This window comes from Poecilia mexicana, unplaced genomic scaffold (genome assembly GCF_051168715.1).
Source record: "Poecilia mexicana isolate PSO_F unplaced genomic scaffold, ASM5116871v1 scaffold_5, whole genome shotgun sequence".
NCBI lineage: Eukaryota > Metazoa > Chordata > Actinopteri > Cyprinodontiformes > Poeciliidae > Poecilia > Poecilia mexicana.
Window position 1 is genome coordinate 25274915 of NW_028263374.1, and position 20978 is coordinate 25295892.

At 37.3% G+C, this 20978-nt stretch overlaps 1 protein-coding gene across 1 annotated transcript in view; it reads right to left on the reverse strand.

The window, feature by feature from the left end:
* Positions 1–20978, reverse strand: part of magi3b (membrane associated guanylate kinase, WW and PDZ domain containing 3b) — a 144830-nt gene that overhangs the window by 44391 nt on the left and 79461 nt on the right. Inside the window, exon 2 of the mRNA XM_088005791.1 lies at positions 8054–8170. Coding sequence (XP_087861917.1) covers positions 8054–8170 — 117 coding nt within the window. The remainder of the gene's footprint in view (positions 1–8053; positions 8171–20978) is intronic.

Consider the following 20978-nt stretch of genomic DNA (forward strand, 5'->3'; position numbering starts at 1 on the left):
TTTTTTTTAAACACAGAAAAAATCCATTTATGTGTCAATAGAGTGTTACTGCCAGACAAAAGGAGCCTAATGTGCAGGTGGGTCATAAAAAAGAAGACATATTTTCATTATGCATGGTGGTGAACTCATCATGTAATGTTTCAGTGTAGCTCCTCCTGAGTTAAACAAGATCAGTAAAAAAAAAAAAAAAAAAAAAAAAATATATATATATATATATATATATATATATATATATATATATATATATATATATATATATATATATATATATATATATATATGCGAACGAAAGTGATGTGAGACATGCGGTGGTTGTAAATTTGTAAATTTTACTTTCCTTCTTTTCTGAAAATACAAACAACATTCATTAATCCGACGTGCGTCACAGGATGGCTGCTATGTTCTACTGAGCTTACGTTCTTCAACACAGAAACTTAGGACCCAAAGCTGCCCTAAGCGCCTGTTAAAAAATCATATTTTTCCTAGACTCATTTCACTCTCAGCTAGAATAGTTACCAACATCTATATGAATGTTCAGCTTAACATGGACAATGAATTACAGTGCTTTTTATAACAAAACAAAACAAAACAAAAATATTCATAGGAAAGAGAATATAATCATATTTTAATGGCAGTGGGGCCTGAGGGGTTCCTTGATCTAAGGGCCCCAGCAACTTGTCCCCCATATAGGTATATATTTTACAAACTTTGTATTTATTACCTAAGATGGAGTAGCTTTCAACAAATAAGCAATGTTCCCTTGGGGATCAATAAAGTATATTCTATTCTATTCTATTCTAAAATTCATGTCTGGAGATCAGTATGGCAACCGACCTGTTTTCATCTGCATAAACACTGGAAACAGATGGGCAAAGCTAACATGTGTCTTTTCAAAGAACCTGCTAAACACATTAAAATGTTTCATCTTTTATTTTTTAGGTATACAAATTACGTGAAAACAGTTGGCAGTCATCCATACAATAATGATGAGGCTTGGAAGTAAATCTAAATTCTGATTGGAAGTTTTCCAGCTCACATATCTCCTGGGTGGTATAAAAAAAAAAATCAAAAACTGCACTCTAATTACATCTTTGATGTGATTTTCGTGATTGTTTGCATTCAGGCCTGGGCTCCATGGTGGTATGGAGTTATTGAGAAATCAGACTAAGCAAACTAAAAGAAAACTGAAAAATGAAGCATGGGCGAACAACAGAAAATCAAGGGGAAACTAAGTGCTTATACTGCAGAAATACAAAATCTTACCACGTATTTTTGTTCTACTTTTCAGGGTAAATAGTAAACTTGAAATAAGACTAAACTAACCTATATAGCATGATATAGGAGCTTGTTTTAAGTCAATAATTTCTTAATATTGATGAAAATGTTATAAGTGAATTAATCTGCCAAAGGAACAAGACATTATTCGCATATTATAAGTTAAAATGTTTTATTCCACCGGCAGGTTATTTCACTTAAAACTAGTACTTTTTCATCAATATTAAGAATATTTCTTACTTAAGCGCCTATATTGTGCTGAAAAGTTACCTTAAGTTAGTTATGTTTGCACAAGAAACTAGACCAAAATTATTTGGTAAGATTTTGTGTTTTTTGCAGTGTAAGTAATGACGATGAGTGATTACAGGAATAGCTTATAGATCAGTTAATAAGCAGAATGGTTTTCTGTTGTGAGCAGAGGAAAACTAAAGCTCAGGAGATCTGACTGATGCTACTGATGTGTGAAAACAATACAAGCCAACATGGGAGATTAAAGATGGACTAACTAGACATACAACTAAAACCAAGCTGACAGTCCACAACACCAATTCATGCTATCCAACCCACCATCACTCATGAACATGAAAGAAAATACTTGAACTTATTCATGAAAAACATACCAATGATTTCAAAATATATGTCACTTTGGCCCTGAAAGGTTTCACTGCAATCTTTTATAACTATCTGCACTGAGAGAATGTCAAAACAGGAACATCAGAGCTAGTCAGTCAGACGAGGCAGGCGATAAATTTAACATGGGGGATTTGTGCACAGTTTCATGATGGCACTTCAGAAATAGAAGCTCAGGACTTTGATGCTGAAAAAGTTGGAAAGAAATTCAGATGGTCGTTTTTTAAAGCACTTTCTGAAAAAAACAAAACAAAACAAGAAAGGCGTTGTCAAGACATTTAAGATATTAATGATGTCCTGTAGATTAGATTCCTTTTATTTTTAACCATAAATGTGATTCATTTTACATATTTACCATATACAATAGTTTTCTTTCGTCCCATGAAAGGCTGCAGTGATTATCAAATATGAAGAAAGGGAAGACAAGAAAAAAAGGAAATGAGGAAACGATATATGCAACTCTCCATTTCATCAAGTAGCGTGATCTTAGCATAAAGCTGTATGACTGTTTGACATGATGTTCTCAGTACTGCTGAGCAGTTGCACTGGTACAGTTTGTTTAAGTGAGTGAGTTATTTTGAGGTTAAACTCTTCACACCAATCTCTTATCACAGTGGTCAGTCCAATGATTGCATGTAACCTTGTGTACTCCCTGTTTCTAAATAATCCTCCTCTTTTTGCCCTCTTCTGGTCGGAGTACCAAGCTAAAAATTTGCCACACATGGACAGCATTACACTGCAAAAACACAAAATCTTATCAAAAAAAAATTTTGTTTCTTTTTTTGAAATTAGACAAAATTAAGTTACAAGTATTTTTCATTCACATACAAGAACTTGTTTTAAGTCAATAATTCCTTAATGTTGAATTAAATAGCACTACTTCCACTGGTAGATTATTCCACTTATAGCAAGTTTTTTCCATGATACAAATGAAACTGACAGTGAAACTAGTATGGTTTCATCAATATTCAAGAATTATTTACTTAAAATAAGTTCCTATATATTGCAGAAAAGTTACTTGTAAGATAGTTTTGTCTTATTTCAAGTGTACTAAGATATTTGAACTAGAAACTAGACAAAAATCCTTGATAAGATTTTGTGTTTTTGCAGAGTAGACTCTCTTGCTACCCCTTTATCACCGACTCATTGAATGCACGATGTTGCTTCTTACTGAATAGTCTCATTTAGTGTTTCAGTCTTGACGTAAAAGCCAGAATAATATTAACTACGACTTCATATTACTTTGGTTCAGCAGAACTGACCCTGTGGCGTCGGTAGAACACCAACACAGACAGAGATATGCTACAGTGATATGAGAGAACAAGTGTGTGAAGTGGACCACTGGCACAGCGACACAAACCAAGCCTGCTAATCCTCTTGCTGTCTGCATGATTGTCACAAACATTTGGGGTTAAATCCATCTTCACATCGGCTTGTTTATCATCAGCTTTGATTTTCGACAAACTGTGTGAATTGCTTTGGCTTGGACTTTGCAATTTAACGACAGTCCATGACTCCCTGAACCTGCCTTTAATACCTCTAAAGAAGACAGACAGGTATTGATTTGTCACAACGAGAAAATGACCACTCGAGCTTCAGCACCCAAAAGATGTGAAGTCGAGCCTTTTTCCTGCAAGAGCAAAATGACTGCCAAGCACGAGAGGGATTGAGCTTTGAGAGTTGAAATATAGCAACCAACATCCCCATTTTCCAAAGAGTGACTTGTCTTGTGGGTGTATTAGTCCACTCCACTGCTGCCAGCTTGTCACGCACAGATACTTGTTACTGATGCATTCGATTTTCTCTTTTCTACAGTCAACACAGCCTTTAGCATCAATTCTCAATGAACTGGAAAGTCTGATAGATTTGAACTCAAACTTCTCAAAGTCATAAAATTGTGGGCAAACATTTTCTGCAATTAGTCTCCCTTTGAACTCTTCAGTACGGTAAACGGAATAATGGGGAAGCTGTCATGTGGTTACAGATGTCAGAACGTATCATTACCTACCCTACTGAGTTTTAACATTTAAATTCAAAATACATGTGAATATTTAACCAAACTACAGCTAAAAATTAATAGAATAGCTCAAAATGAACCAAATATCACTCTGTCAGAATAGAATCAGCAGTCAGGTCTGGTTTAGTTCTGACACCATCTGTTCAAATTTAAGCGCTGGCCACTTTCTATACACACTTCTGAAATATTCAAAAACCAGATGTCTGCATAAAACTAATGAGAGTTGAGTTTGCCCAGTCTGTTCCCAAGCGTAAAGTTTGAAGAATGCACAGCAAGCATTTTAGTGACAAGAGCTGGTAATTGTCCAGGGATTTCACGGCATGCGTGTGTGTCCGCTTCCCACTACAGTTGATATGGCAGGTGTGTCCATATAAATGCCCTGTATGATTAAGCAAATTTAAACAATGTCATCCAACAACCTTTAAGGAGTCGTCCATTAGAACACTTTTGCTATAAAACTCACCCTTTTATGTGCTGTACATTAAAACATTGAGAGTAAAATTAGCTTTTTGAAATATCCTTAAGAGACTTGATGCTAAAATATGTACCTGAGGGATTACTAAGTGGGTTTGAATGTGATGCTAAGGACTCCTGACAGTGCATGGCCAATGTCACTTTCAGGTGCAGATGAGAATACTCAAATGGTGTTCTGGTAATAAACCTCACTTCAAAGATGCAGTAGATGACATAAAAGCCTAATTTGCATTTTCTGCATAAGCATAGTGATACACTCATGATGAAAAGAACGTATTTCCAATGTCAAGTTGAGGATTTCAAATAGAACATAATAAACATGATCTAGTTTTTTTGATCAGTTTCTAAAATAACTTAGACCTCAACTTCACAAGAACAAAACAGCTTAGGTTGGAATATGTTTTACAATTACAATGCCGGAACAAAAAACCTGGATGTATAAAAATAAATACACCATATAATTTAGTAGCTTGAAGAACCACCTTTAGCCGTGATAACCTGAAAGAGTCGTGACTTTTTCTGTCTTTCACATTTTTGTGGAGGACTTTTGGCCATTGCTTCACTACCAGACATTTGCTGAATGCTTATTACACAACTAAGCATTCACTTGACTTTGACTAGGCCATTGTAACGCCTCATTCCTCTTTCAATTTTTAGTGGTTTTATTTTGCTTGTATATTTAGGATTGGGTTGATAGCAGTCCCAAGCTTTAGTCAAAGAACAATTTGATTTATTCATACCTAACGTTCCAAATCTCAGTCGTGGCATCATTCTTTCTAGGCATCAGATTTTTTTTTTTTTTTTTTCTGGCAACATTTCCAAACAGGCAGCACTAGTTCAGCCTTTCTCTATCTCTACTGCAATTAACTTTATATTATATTTCATGTGATAACTGCAGCCCATAGAGTCTGGGAGGAAGCCCTTGTCCTGTCTTATCTTGTTTTGCGTTTTTCTGACCATTGCACATCTGATGTTGGGGTGAAATTCTGGGATGTCCACTCTGGGAGAAGATTGGCAAATGTAAATAAATACTCTCTCTTTGAAATGATTGAATTCCAGTTGTGTGGAAATCCCAGCTTGATGGGTAGTTACAAGTATTTCTTTACGGAAGTTGCTGATTTCCTTTCAGCGTTGTTGTTGAACAGATCTGCATGTTTTAGTTCAGTACATTTCTTTTTGAGGTGATCAAGGTGATCAGTCAAGTAAATCTGATCAGCAGAACCTGGCAGCAGAACCCCTGTGTGGGGTTAACTTTTCACTCCCATCTTTTCTATTTCTGCTTTGCTTTTGTTTAACGAATAATTTAGAGATTTAATTAATTTTAGAGCCAATTAATTGATGAGGTGAAGAGATCATTCCATTATGCTTATTACATAAAAACCAAGAAATTAGGGTATTCTTTCTTTTCACCAACCATGCAGTTGTATAGTATGTTTATGTAATTGTAAGTAGGATGCAATCTTAGGCCACGTCAGTTGTGGAGGAGGTGATGCTTCTGATATTGCAACACAATGACTTTAGAAGGTGGAATACACTCAACATTAAAATATGTTTACAATCTCATTCATGTGATCATTTTGTCCCTTTAAACCATTGTTATTAGTGCTTTATGCAATTAAAACCCCAATGTTTTTCTATTTCTTTGTATTCAATACATAATTCAGAGGTAGAAGTGACAGAAAGAGAGAGAGAGCGTAAAACTGAAACAGAGACGTATGGAAGACTGAAAGCAGGGAGTAGAATGATGGAGGTGCCGTCACTGTGCAAGTCCCCGTCTCTTGCTCATTAAGACAGTAATTCAAGCAGGGGATTAGAGAGCCAGACTCGTGGAGCTAGCCTGCTGACGGCTGCTGATGAATAGTGGTTAGAGGCTACAATTGCAATGAACAGCTATGTTAGAAGTAGGAGACACACAAGCAACAGAAGGCAGTATGTGCAGGTGTGTTTAAACTAAAGAGGTGAGAATGACAGGCAGCAGCAGTGGCAGAGAAATCCCTCTGTAATCATGTTGTGTCCAACCACTGTAACTGGCCCAAAAATACTCCCTGTGCAACTGAGCTTTAAGAGGAAAAAATCCAATAACTATTCAGTTTAAAGCCAACAGCCCAGGAAACAACACGACTCAGAACACGACTCACAGGTATATGAAGGCATAGGGGACAGACAGGAAAACCACTGAAAGGTAAGGAGAGGAAGCGAGGAAAGGGCAGAAAGTGACCAGTGTTTGCAGGAACAATCCTCTACTTGGAAAATAAAAGAGAAAAAAGAAATATAAATGAAACGTAATCGGACTGTTTTGTTAACAAATCTCACACTTGTACATACTAGTTGTAAATAGAGCATCTTCATGTCCTGAAGAAGCATGAGTTACAGTGACAGTGCTGTGTACACTGTACACAGTGTATTTCCTTAAATACACTAAATACACTGTGTATTTCCTTAAAACCTTGGAAATACGTACTTGTGGGGTGTCGAAAATACTTGTGGAAGTCTGTTTCTATGAAAATGATTTAATAAATCCCTTGTCCAGTTAAATCTGTATCAAAGTCACTGAAGCAAAGTCAGATTGTCCAATCAGTCCAGTTTAGAAGCAGAAAGTAGATTATTTTCTTTCTTTACTCTTGTAATGGGAATTAAATTTAAACTTGAATTTAAAATCTTATCAAAAATGATATTATTTTAAATCTGGAGTAGTTATTGGGCATGTATAATACCCGATAACTGTCATTGTTGCAGCCAGTGGAACTGTTCATTTGGACTTCAATGTTGCACTTTAGCAATTTAGTCTTTTATGCTGATAACTTCTATGACTCATTTTCTTTTAAAAGATTGCATCCGTAAACCCTGGAAAAATAACACAATCAGTATATCTGATGACAGTAATACATTTTCCATCCATTTGCGGTGTTCTATTGATAACATTTTCTTCCCTGAGAAAAGGGGAATTGTACATATTGTTAGACCCTCCAAACACTGTGCCATCAAGCAGTATTTCCACATACTGTGATGAGAAAAGGAAAGTTTCATTTCGAAGAAATTGGAGCCCCACGGTTGCTTTGCAACACCTTTAGCAAATGGAAACTACAAACACATTTTCATTAAGCATAAATTACTGCCAACAACACAGCTGCCATTCTTTGCAGCGGTTCTGTCGGTTCACAATTTCAACCTTATTTAGCTCTCTCATTATTGATCTCAAATAAGAAAAAATGGCGTTGACCGCACAGAATACAGAGTCAGCAAAGGAAATCACAGCCAGCCATAAAAAAAGAAGTGCTATTTGTGGGCAAAATGTGACTTTGATCACTGTGATGATACCTTATAGAAGTAAATAAGTTACATAGGGGTTCAAGAGATGTCCTTGGCTGCGTTGCTATAGTGATGCTTAAGTGTGTGCTTTTTACTGTGCCTCACAAGGAGATGCGGATAACAATGCAGGGGTGCGTTTCTTAGTGGTTGTGATTTTGTGTATGTTCGGAACTATTTAATGGAAAATGAGTGCTAATGCAGATTCTCGTTTCCCACAGCGTCTTCAATATTCCCAGAAGGTGCTGTACATAAAAGCATACATATGCTGAAAAGTGGGTTAGGATCCACATGCGTGGTCTGCAGCTGCGGTTTAAGAGCCTTGTGTAGGAGCGTGCTTGGAGTACTTACAGGGTATGGTGCGTAGGTAGAGGTTGTCTCGTATGATCTGCTGGAGTTTGTGGTCGAGCGAGCCCTTCTGAAACTGCAGACTGAGGTAGTGGCGCAGGTCTGTGTTCAACACTTTGCCTGCAATAAGCAAGAGAAGGGCAGGAAAAATCAGGCCAGAACCTAACAGCGTCTCATGTGGCATATAGCAGCATCTATATAAGACAATTCTGTTTTATAAATACAAGAATGTGACCATGATTTGAGCAAGTTTATGCAACAAGCTTGTTGAACGATATCGGAAATATTTAATCCAAGCCATACAGTTTAAAAGGTGATTCCAGAAAATGCTAGTAAGATGAAGGTCACTTCTTAGTCTCAAGAATAAATATCTAAGACACTTCAATAGTTTCCCTTCATTATGTTTTTGTCATCTATTAATATTTTAGACATTTTAAAACACAAAATGAGCTATGTGACTTTTTTTTTACTGTGAATGTAAATATCTGGTTTCAACTGCAACATTTTTTTGGCAATTACTGAGCAGAATTTTGCACAACTATATACCCCAGCAGTCCAATCCCAAGTGCTTTACTTTGGGCTCTTTTTGTCAGATTTTAGAGGGTTGTTATCAGGTAGCTACTCGATTAAATGAGATTTGAATGATAAAATAGCCTCAGATGATTTAGAGAAACTCCAACTTCACCACTAAGTTTCCTCTTCAGTCTGATTTTAGTCTTTTCATCTTTAGATTTCAGTTTTATGCCTTTCATAAAATGTTTAAATATGAAATGGGATTCAAATCCGAAAGAGTAATTTTAAAAAATGCTGTCCAACTAAGTGCTAAGTGCTCTGAAAATGTATTGAAGATTGTTTTGCTCTCCAACTGCTTGCACACTGGAAAAAAAGAACAACCTAGTCTGAGCTGAATTTATTTAATCTCTGCCTTCTTATGGCACACAGTAAATCTAAAACCTAAGCTGTTAACCATTGATGGATGCTGAGTTCATACTCAATTCCCCTTTTTAACCACCTTGCACAAAACAGCCAAAACAGCTTTCACAAACGTGCAATACCACAGCCTCATGAGGAAAAGACCATAGATTTTCATGCAGAAACAAAAACAGAAATCTGAAGAGGATTTGCATCTGCTTTTAACTCCCAGATGTCTTTGTAAAAACAAAGGAAGTTCATGCAAAGCTTGACGCAGAGGGAGATTCTCAGAGCTGTCAAACACAAGTGGGGAAAAAAAAGTTCATGTATTGAAGAATATGATGAGGAGTTTGGAAAACAAGGCTTCGTTGTCAGCTTCCTCATCTCTTGAGTGAAGGGAAGAGGAAGCTTTGAGAAAGATTGTCGACGGACAAAGATTTTTTTTTTTTCATCATTTCTCTTCTTCATGTCTCCCTCATCTTTTTAGCACTGAGACGAAACTCTACCAAACACTTTTCTCCTCTTCTTAAAGAGAAGAAATATACTGGATTAAATGATCACAGAAAACTGAAAAAATGAGGTAAAACCCCCCCAAACATTTTCATAAGTCTCCTGAGTCTTTAAAGTTTTTTTTTTTTTTCCACTCATGACAGGTATTGGTATATTTTATTTAGTTATCCTCAACCTCTATGTTCAAAACATAAGTGCTCTAATAACTTTAACATCCATCCATCCATCCATCCATCCATCCATCCATCCATCCATCCATCCATCCATCCATCCATCCATCCATCTTCTTCTGCTTATCCAGGGTCGTGCTACAGGGGTAGCAGCTTAAGAAAGGAGGCCCAGACTTCCCTCTCCCCAGTCACTTCTTCCATTTCCTCCGGGGGAATCCCAAGGCGTTCCCAGACCAAGCGAGAGACACAGTCCCTCCAGCGTGTCCTGGGTCTTCCCCCGGGACCTCCACCTGGTGGGACGTGCCCAGAACACCTCACCAGGGAGGCGTCCACAAGGCATCCTGACCAGATGCCTGAGCCACCTCAACTGGCTCCTCTCAACATGAAGGAGCAGCGGCTCTACTGGGAGTCCCTCCCAGATGATCGAGCTTCTCACCCTATCTCTAAGGGAGACGTAATGCAGTTCTCTTTAACTTTAACAACCAATTTAAAATATATGTTTTGTTCAGGATTTTCAATGTCTTCTTGAATCAGTCAAGCTAATGAACCTAGACTTTTATAGCAAGGGTTGGATGTCACGTCAGTGTTGCTTTTTTAAAGAGAATTGCATTACGTCTGTCTTATCTAAATAAATAAAATAAAAGTAAAACACGCAACATACAACAATAGGACATAGTTTGAGTGGAAAATTGTGTATTTTTTAAATAATATAGCAAATTTTATATTGAAAGCTTCGTTTTTGCTGTTCACTTCCCTCTCAGGGTTCTGTACCCTGTGTGGTGTATCTCAAGGCATTGTTTTAGTGCCCTTTTCCATTCTGTACCACTTTGAAGTATATAGTGATAGCATTCTGTGGAGTTGAACACAGAAAACTACCACTTTGTTTCTGGGTCATCTCACTATTAATACAACTAATCCATTATGATCTCTTTGCAATCATTGTTTTACTTTACCAATTAACTATAAAATAGATGATAATAAATAAATCTATATTTCCTCATCATTACATTTGGAGCTCTGCAGATGCATCATTTATAACTGTAGGCATCATTCTTTACACGTGACAAAGAGGAAAAATCCTGTACCTAGCAGCTTTACAGATATAATCACCCATTATTTAATCTGAAGATACTTTTATTTACTAAAGCTGTGAATGGTTGAAACATTAATTATAGTAAATCAAGTAATTCTTGTTTTGCCTTGCTCTGTCTTGACTCGCATATTTGTATATACTTGAACAAGTTATGCAAAGTGGACTTACGTAAAAGATGCTGAAATAACGGCTAGAAATCAGGACTTGCAATGACACTTTGAAAGCATATTCTAAATCTTTTCGCTGTGTTTTTGGTAATCTCCTCTGATTTCTTGTCACTCAGATTTTTTTAAGTCTTGTTCCTGAGTTGAATGACATTCCTAAGTTAAAAGAGCTATTATGAATCAATTTAGTTTGACTTCTTTGACAGATATGGGTTTGCAAAGCTTTTTCCAAGACTTTTTCGCAATATGTTAAAGTTTAAAATCTGCCTGACTTGATTTTTTTCAGTTTTCCTGAATTTATTCATTAAGGTACAGAAATGGTTTTGGATTCCTGTAGGTATGGAAATTCTGTCCACCAATCCTAAATACCACAATTTCTCTTGTACGGCATGTCTGACTGCAGAACGGAGAAGTAAATTTAAAAATGTATGCATACAATGTGACATAAACACACTGCAGTGCAACACAGTGAGGTCTTTGTAGCTTCCTGGGTCCTGTCAGAGACGGTTAGTGAGACCGTCACATCAGAGAAGTTTCTCATTCCTCCTATCCACAGATAACACTGCTGCTGAAATAGGACTCACTTTTCTGTGACAGTGCCAATTTTAGCTCCTCATCTATCCACTTAGTAATTGCTTATTTTTTTTTAACACCCAGCTCAGAAGAAGGCAATGCTAAACTGTAACTATGACTTAGCAACATTAAATAATGAGGAATATAATTTGGTTAATTTTATACTTTTTGTTTATTCTATCCTACATATCAAGAATACTCTTTAGAAAGCAAATAATAAAAAACATATTAATTATATATTTTTTTATTTTCGGCAAACTCTTCTTAGTGATGCCTTCTATCTTATTCTACCTTGACATTTTTGCAGCAAGTAATGACAGGGAAAGTGTCAGAAAGGAACAAGGTCACCCACGGGAATCCCTTAGGAACATGTTGCTATTTCACTGAGCATCAGCAGCACTCTTCCTCCCTAAAACTGGAAGCTCAGAAAAAATATCTGCACTCGCTTTGCAGTGAGGGAGGCTTTGCCTGGCACCCTTTTGTGAAGCGACAGACTGTTAACATAGTCACTTAGACCAACACCTCACTCTGCAGCCACAGAATTAGATTAACACTTGAAGTTGTGGATTTAACTCCTTCTCACATGCATACATTATTGATCTATTTTGAGACATCTCAGCAGAAAGCAGTCACCAATTTACACAAAGGAAACATTATGTAACGCTGACAAAACTTGATGTAAGGTATAGCTGAGATGCTACCACAAATAAAAACAAAAGAAGAAAAATATTTTCAACAGAGATAATGATTTTAGTTCAACCTTATCCATCTACCTATAATCATTGCTTTATTTGCAGATAAAATAGGTTGACAGATAAAAATGTTATTGCAGTGAGAACGTTCATGCTGAAAAGGAAAGTAATTTTCTTGCATCAGAATTACACATTTTAACTTTTTTTTCCTGAAAAAATTAAATATGATTTTAAGTTGTTTTCTCTAAAATACAATGACACAAAGAAAAAAATAAGTTATTTTGTAAGTGGGAGACAAAAGGGAGGTTGCTTCATTTATTTTATCACCAACAATAACAACTGCTGATTGTAAAGGGCTTGTATGCCAGACTGTTTCTTGGACCATGTAACTGTGATTTTTCTCACTTTCCACAATGAACAGGTGCACCAAATTACTTGTCTCTGAACTTTTTGGGATGAAACAAATTAGCACTGATGCCAACAATCTCTGTAAATTTATTGCGTGTGCATGGTTATGCACAGCAACTCTTTCTCTCCTCTTTTTGCTGCTTTCTCTAAACAGTGAAATTGGAGCAAACGCCTTGTGTCAATTTTGACATTTTATTCAGAGACATTCTCCCTCAGGCAGGTGGACATCCACCGGGAGGTCATTATCTCTGTTGTCTGACAGTCAATTAACAGTCCTCTGAATAGGGAATCTGTCTGGTCTGGATATGTTCCCTGATACTTCTCTCAGTGCACTGAGCTACATCATAGTCAGACTGATTTCAGCGAATTATGTCTGATGTCAGTAGAGATGCACCATCCATAAATATAAATGTTCATACAAAAGACCAATGTATAGCTTCCTCAACTGAAATGACCGTTTTCCTTTTTCTCCCTAATAAACACACAAGGGTCGACGTTGCAGCCGCTGTGGTTTAACAGTCATGGAGTCATTCTTGGGTCATTTGTTTGAGTGGAGAAACAGATTATCAACCTCGACTTTATTAAAGGGATGTAGCACAAGGTTCAGCTGAAAATATGTCCGTTTTCACAGGTATGGAATCTGTCAGGCTGATTTGTGGAAAATGTATTAAAATATTCACAACATGCTTTAATTTTAATGAAATGCTTCTGCAATAAAGGATGAGCTAAATCACCACTGGCAGCTTCAGTATGAGATCTGGACACTGTCATTGGTGGACAGCAGTTTCAAACAGCCAATCTCATTAATGATTTACTTTCAACTGAATGAGTTTTCCAGATTGCAAAGTTATAAATCATGTCAACATTTACGATGTGCAGGGCACATTGCATGTAAAGCGTATGCAATTTTTAAAAATATATATAATTATTACTCTTCTAATTCATGATATACACATAGATAAAAGTGTCATAAGATGGATAAAACATTGAGCAGCTGAAATAAGCTTCTGCCATTGACTGGCAAGGATTAAATAAATGAGGAGTTCAGTCATCTACAACCTCTTTCCCCACATCTCACCCTTGGCTGCCTCCAAGGATGAGGCCAACCTATGCTTTCCAAGAAGTCATTGGAAGCCTTTAATTCCCTAAAAAGCTCTCAGGAGCTATGGTCTGCCTGTTTCAGTCTCACCTGTAGGAAAAGCCTGGAGAACATCCCCATGCCAAGACAACTTCAGCTAAGGAGTGGACGGAGAAAACAGGGTGACCACACCAAGTTAATGCTGAGGTTAGCTCAAAAAGAAAGATTTCTTCTTCACAAAGATGACCAACTAAGGACATGCACACAGGGCAAGGAGTATTACCAGCTCTTTAATTCATTCAAATGTCCCATTCTCCTCCAAATATCCATTGTCCTCTATACCAGGTGTATGAAAACATCAACGGATAGAACACGAGATCTTTAATACAACACACGGTTCGCCTTTTCTTTTGTCCTGGTTCAGATCAGCAACTAAGAAAACAAACTTTGCTCACAGAAGTAAGTACAGTTTGGCTCAGGAGGTGGTGGTGCTAAAAGAAATATGTTTACCAAACCGGCTGTGTGAATCTGGAAATGCTTTTGGAATCTTGTGTATTTGATTGATGCAGCACCAGATAATGTTTTAAGCTACTTCTTCACGTGTTCTTAAAAAGTTACCACAACAGTAATTATGAATGCCTTAAAGCACTGCTAGTTCATGTTTTCAGTTACCAAGCAACATGTTTACTCAGAATCAATACTCAAGGCAAAATACTTTTTAAAATAGTATTCTGATCTGACTGTAACTATTCAATTAAAAATACAAACAATGCAGACAACCTTAAGGAACTATTTGTTCTGTGTTTCTGGGTTTTCATGCTGTGTAATTTATAAGAGAAGCTACCTTTCTACGTCACTGCCTCTTTTCCAGGTCTCCAGGACTTGCCCTGATCACCTGTTGTCCTCATTTTATCCTGTTTATTCACATATCCTTCCTTTGTTCCCACAGAAAATTTAGCAGCAGGAGAAAATTTCCCAATCATGTAACAAACCAGTGCATCAAATGCTGTCTTACCCCCTCAGTTTAAGCAATCCCCTAAGAAAGACTTGCTTTTGCACTGAGATTCAGCTTCAGCCCAAGCAAAAATGTTTTCAAATTGTTCCATACTAAATAAAATAGATGTTCTTACAACTGACAGTGGAAAACAGACAGAAACAGCAAGTCAGGGCATCATAAATTATTCTTTAACTCTACCAGTTGTCACACATCCAGAAAGGGCTGTATCTGGGACATGTCCTGTTTTTTATGTATATATATATATATATATATATATATATATATATATATATATATATTCAAATTACTCTAATAAGGGTTGAAAAGTATGGGACTTTATTTCAGTGTTTATTCCATAGTTATGTAAACTGCTCTTGTCTGTATTTTCAAAGTGAAAATCCAATCTAAACCAATTAGACATGCTGAGAATGTTCTTCTTTTGCTCTCACAAAGACCTCCAACCAGTCAGGGGGCGGACACTTCTGCTCGCTGCTGTCTCACCGTAGAGACGTCTCGGTCCTTTGTGTCTGGAGGTGTGACTGGTTTCTAGGCAAATGCAGGGTTTCGAGATTTTTCTAGCAAAACTTTCATTGTAAGAGGTAGAACATAACATCAAATATGTAGGTTATGCTGTTCTGGTTGTTCTTTATGTGTAGAGATGCACCAGTTAGATTTTAAAATCTATATTGGTCCTGATATTGAAAAAAATATATATTCTAGCTCGGGTATTGACAATATACCTGATCCATAAGGACAAATCTTTTAAGTCTAATTCTGTGCTTTGTGCTCTGAGCAACATCAAGCTTTATTGTTTGTTTTACATTATACTTAGAATTCCTAATTGCACCTTCTGCACCATTTGAAGGAAGGTTTGTTGCAGTTATTTTTTAACATTTTTAATCAAGTTAGACATCTTATTGTTTTTGTCCGTTTCAGTTTCGTTATTATTTATTTTACATAGGCTGTTATCCTCCTTATTGCACTGACTGAATAAATTAAAGTTTGACCAAGCTTGTGAAACTATCGGTTTATTTCAATGTGCTGTACTAGTGCAGGTAATTCACTACATTATGTCTGTGTTTAAAAAGAAAAAGAAAAAAAACATTTTGAGTCAATTTAGCTGTTTTTCTGTGTCAGACTGGTATTGACCAATGCTAAACCTCAGATATCTGTATCGGTGCTGGAAGTGAAAAGAGTAGATCGGTGATTCCTATTTATGAGCAGTCAGTAAAAGCTTAGATATGACCAAAGACAGAGTTTTTAAGTCTCAGACAGATTTATTTTTTTCTTATTTTTCCTAGCTTTAAATATCTCCTTTGCCCATGCTGCAGCGAAGGCAGACAGATGCTGCCTGCACCTCAATCTTGTCCTCCCTTGACATTCATCATGGAGCATAATGACAGGTCACAAACATCATCTTTGTCAGGGACTGCTCCTCCCCTGTGGCCCTCAGTCAAACCAGGCACCAACACCTCTAAGACCTCCGCTTTGACTCCTTTCATCGTTCTCCTCGAGTGACAGCATACCTCCTTCCTCTTTCCATCCTCCTCTAACCTTTCAGCTTCGTGTGGACATTTTAAGGGGACAAAACCGCCGCAGGGTGGACACCTTTGCATGAGAAGTTTACCAAAGGCTCTCTGTTCACATTTTCAGACAGCTGAACATGAAACTGGGATCAAGGCACACGTTGCTGACTTCGTCGAGAAAAAGCAGAGAGTGGTGTGCTATAAGCCTGGCTTATAATCTCACACCTCACACAGCGCCGTCAGATGAATTCTCTTCACTTATATAACTGGCATGTGGAGTGTTACTGTGGCTGGAGGCTTCTGCAACAGAGGAGTGTGATGGGCCGATGTTGTGTTTTTCAGTCTGTTTGTTCGGCCGGGTGGACACAGAGCCATGCAAACTTAAACAAGCGGTGGCCCAACATGCCTGAACCGCTCACTGCATACTTAATTTCCTCTCATTTCAGCAGCAAGTCCATACTGGGATATAAGTCTGGTGAAAGCATTTTGGATGACCAAATAGAGATGTTTGAAATTTAAAAACAGGTTATTTTTTAAAAGGAGAGGAGGTGTGTATGAGTGCGACATAAATGCATGACCATTGGTTCATGTTTTATCAAACCTTTCATTAGGACTGAGTGACATGGCCTCAAAATAAAACATGCTTGTTAACCAAGATGGGGGCTCTGTATGGGCCAACATCACCCTGAGCTATGGAAAGCGAAGGAATGCGTTAGTGGAAAAATATCCAGATTTTAGAAAATTTGATCTTCAAGTACCAAAAATTCAATTAAAATCAATTCATCTAGCCCTGCCTTTAGTGCATGATTAAATTAAACTGAACTGAACATATAAGTTTATGAGAAATTAATCTAATTTTACCCTCATTGTAAGCCACAAATGCACAGGTTAGAGCCACAGCCCCCTTGACATTACAGACTACAGATATGCCCTGCCATGATCATAACATAACACGTTTCCAGCCCACTGATCTCTAAAGAACCGAGACATCTGCCCTTGCGTTAAAAGTTAACTAACCATATGCTCTTTTCTCCTCTGCCCGCAACCCCTCCCCTCTGTCCATCACTGCTCTGGAGATGAAGGATTGACCTTCTTCCTTTAATGTGGAGCTGGATCTGCTCAACTCAGCAAAACAGGAGCTGTGAAGCAGACAGAGCAGCATCAACTGCAGTGACACCAGCACTGCTGTGATAACCAAAGCTATGTCCACCAGCCAAAACTTGTGGACATAGGTGATTCTAAAATGTAAGAATCACCTTCAGGTGCTGAGTCATGTCTTGTTTCAGTGTTTCAGTGTTTTTAAATCATTTTGTTTGTCAAATGTGCAGATTACATCTTTGTTGTTTTTTTTTTTGTTTTGTTGTCTTATATTTTAACTTTTCATGGTTTTTCCCCTTTTTACTTAATTTTTTAAAAGCAATACATAGTTATTAATGCCATTCTATAATTTGTGTTCGACTAAAATAAATTAACTCAGTAACAGAAACAACGACCTTCAGTTCACTTCCTACTGAACATCTGGTTCTGAGAATGTGCGTCACTACCAGAGTATTTATCCAGCCACAAAAAGGTGGAATGTACAGTTGAATAGTACATTTATACCTAGAGACAACTTTTTAAATTTGATTTTAGTAAATAAAATCAAGGTGGACTTAATTTTCATTTTCAACAGCAAGAGATTTGTGCACAAACATATTAATTAAAATTAGCTCTGACTGGTAATTGACAGGTAAAACCATGAAAAATGGGACTTTTTCTCTGGAGTAACCACTAAATCACAACTGAACACTAACTTTTTGGTCTGCAGCTGCACAAACAGTACAATCTGTAATGCAATTTGTTTTGAGTTTAATGAAAATCAAAGAAATAATAAGTCTTTAATCTTGATGCATGAATGAGGAAAATCATTCATGCATCTAATCTGTTAGTTCTGTTGGATTCATTACTTTCTCTAGCAAATCTCTACTAAATTTAATACTGATTACTTTATGTGAATTGTCGTCAAACGTCAAAAACTAACCTTTGAGTTATTTTTGCTGTAGCTTAGCTAAATGAAAATTAAACAATAGGTAAATTTAATTCAGAGCTTTTAATTCTTATCAATCTACTACAATTGAGTCATTTTAACAGACTTATTTTCAACTGCGTACATTTCATTTGGATTTTACTTATAATAACGCCTGTGCATCTCAAATAGAAAACACAAAATTCAGAAAACAAATAGAGTAAACATCCTAAATGTTTTCTTCACAAATTCAGTTATTTTCTTCCAGAAATAATAATAAAAAAATTGTCTTCTTCAGACAGTTTTCCATGACAAGGAAACTGACTATGTGCTACTTTGTGTTCAGGTTGTCTTGAACAAAATAAAACTTGATGGCCTTGCAAACATTGCAGCAGTTTTAGTTGTTTATCTTCCCCGGATGAGTCACATGCTTTTAGACTCCTTTTTTATGCCAATCTACATGTTTCGCTGTGCATCTTCTCGGCTGTAGACCTTTCAGTTTGGAAATAACTACTGTGACCGCTGAGCATTTCTTATTTACTCCCACTCCTCACTTCCACCTGTTTCACAGCCAACAACATGTTTCACGTGGAAAAGAAATGGCGCAAATGCATCCAAACTGTTTCTGCGAGGGAGAGAAGCAACTTTTCAGGTCATATTTAAAGAACAAGTGTGACTCAATCGGGCTGCCTTGTTCTCTGCTTGCAAAATGGTCGGCCTAATCCCAAGCTTGTTGTCAAATCGTGTCTCCATAAAAGTGAAGTCATGTTTTTTTGGGGAGGAGTGAGAATCCAACCAGAAGTATTCAATTATTCAAAGCGAGAGAAAAGTGTTAAGGAGGGGAATGTATTAGGAGCTGAAAATAGGTGGAAGTGAACTGCCACGCTCAGGCAGTAGGAACCCGAAACAAAAGCTTGCTTTTCTTTTAAAGTGGCAGTATGATGTTTTCCAGGCACACAGTGCCATTTCATAGAATAATCAAGTAACTATGTTGCCTTCAGTTATCATATAAATGCTATATATATCAAATATGACGTAAAAGAAATGTGACTTTGTATTTTAATGGCTTGAAATTGGGCCTCTGTCTCTTTAAAAACTCCTGCTGTGTCTGAAACTCCGCCTTCAAGGCGAGGGAGGAGGAGAATTTCCCAAGCACACATGAAATAATCAAGGTAACACTCCAGATATGATTGTGATGAGGGAATAACATTTTAAGATGATGTAAAGCTCATAAAGGTCAATTTTATATAATACTGTCCCTGTAGCCAAACCCTGACTGTGCCATCTGGAACACAGGTCGCTCAAAAATCTTTAATGGAAGGGAAACTGAAGTCACTTAGTTGACGGCTTGAAACAAAAAGACTTTGGGCTCTATTGTAACAACTAAGCTCATCAGGCAACCTTTTTGATATTTAATAAGTCCCCAATGAGCAAAAGGAGCAGAGTCATCCTCAACCTAAGATGGCTGGCAAGTGTCGTAGTCTGCAGCTCCGCCATTAATCACACCATTCACTGGAGAGAGATGAGAGAAAAATAGGCTATCGCAGTTATCTACCTCAATTGCAACTGATGGGCATGAACCTACAAAGTGCTCCTTAGTGCCTACAATCACACAGCAGAGGCAGGGAACATCTCTGACTCGCAGTTTATCTGAGGCATTTAACCGATTGATAGATCGACGCTGGGACATGATATTAACAATTCAACCAAATGCAGCGTTAGGCAAAGATAACCTCGGAAAACAACCATAATTGTTGCTGTGGGGGTAACACGTGCTAGCCTAGTTGTTTTCAGACAGCAGCTGCTTGGCCAGATTTTGCACAGAAATAAAACGAACAGGGCTATGTGTGCCAGAACACACGCGCAGGCCTGTGAGAGCGAGAATTTGTGTGTCACTCAGCTCTCTTGGCTCCCCTGTTCTGCAGAAGATCTCTGTCGGATGTCATTAAAAGTTATTTTACTAGGTCTGTATTGTGTATAGACTGAACAAAAGGTGCAGATCACTTCAAATTTTACTCTCCAGGAAAAAAAAGAGCTCCTATTCTGTTTGTCTCTTTTATTACCATGGTCTCTCAGATGTCTTTTCCGCACAGCTCAAAAGCAAAGCCAGCCCATTGCTCCCAATACGATGCAGTTTATTGTTGAGTGAGCAAAGAGCATCCCGAGGGCAATAGGGCATCTTATAAAAGTGCACTGTGCTAAGAGAACACAAAGCAGATATACATTTCACCCAATATACACAAATGCACATGCTGTGAACTTAGCCCTGGACTATGATCAGGAAGAATAGGTGAAATCACAAATGTACCACTTTCTATCTGCTGGGATGAGGAGATACAGGAAAATGTGCTGCCTCTTCCTCATAAATTTACATTTCATTAAGTTATGATGAGCTGAAGAGATTCCATTTTGAAAATAAGAAAGGGACTGCTATGACTGTGTTCTTCTGATATTATGACCAGATATTCAAAGACAAGGGATTCCCTGAGCACTGGTTTCTGACAATGGTAGGTCTTTACAACTGCAGCCTTTAAATACAGCAAACTGCAAGGAACTGCAGTTTAATTACACATTAAATATTTAAAATGTAGAAATAATTTAACAAGAAATTTACCCTAGATATGAGAAACAGCTCCCCCACCCCCACAAAGCAACTCAAGAAAATAAATTAAAACAAAGCAATCTGTAAATAAAGTTAGTCATAATAAAGATAAATTACATGTGGAACAAGTATTGAACATAAAGAAAAAGACATGCAAAAAGGCATATAGAGCTAAGAATTCCTCCAAACCATATAGTA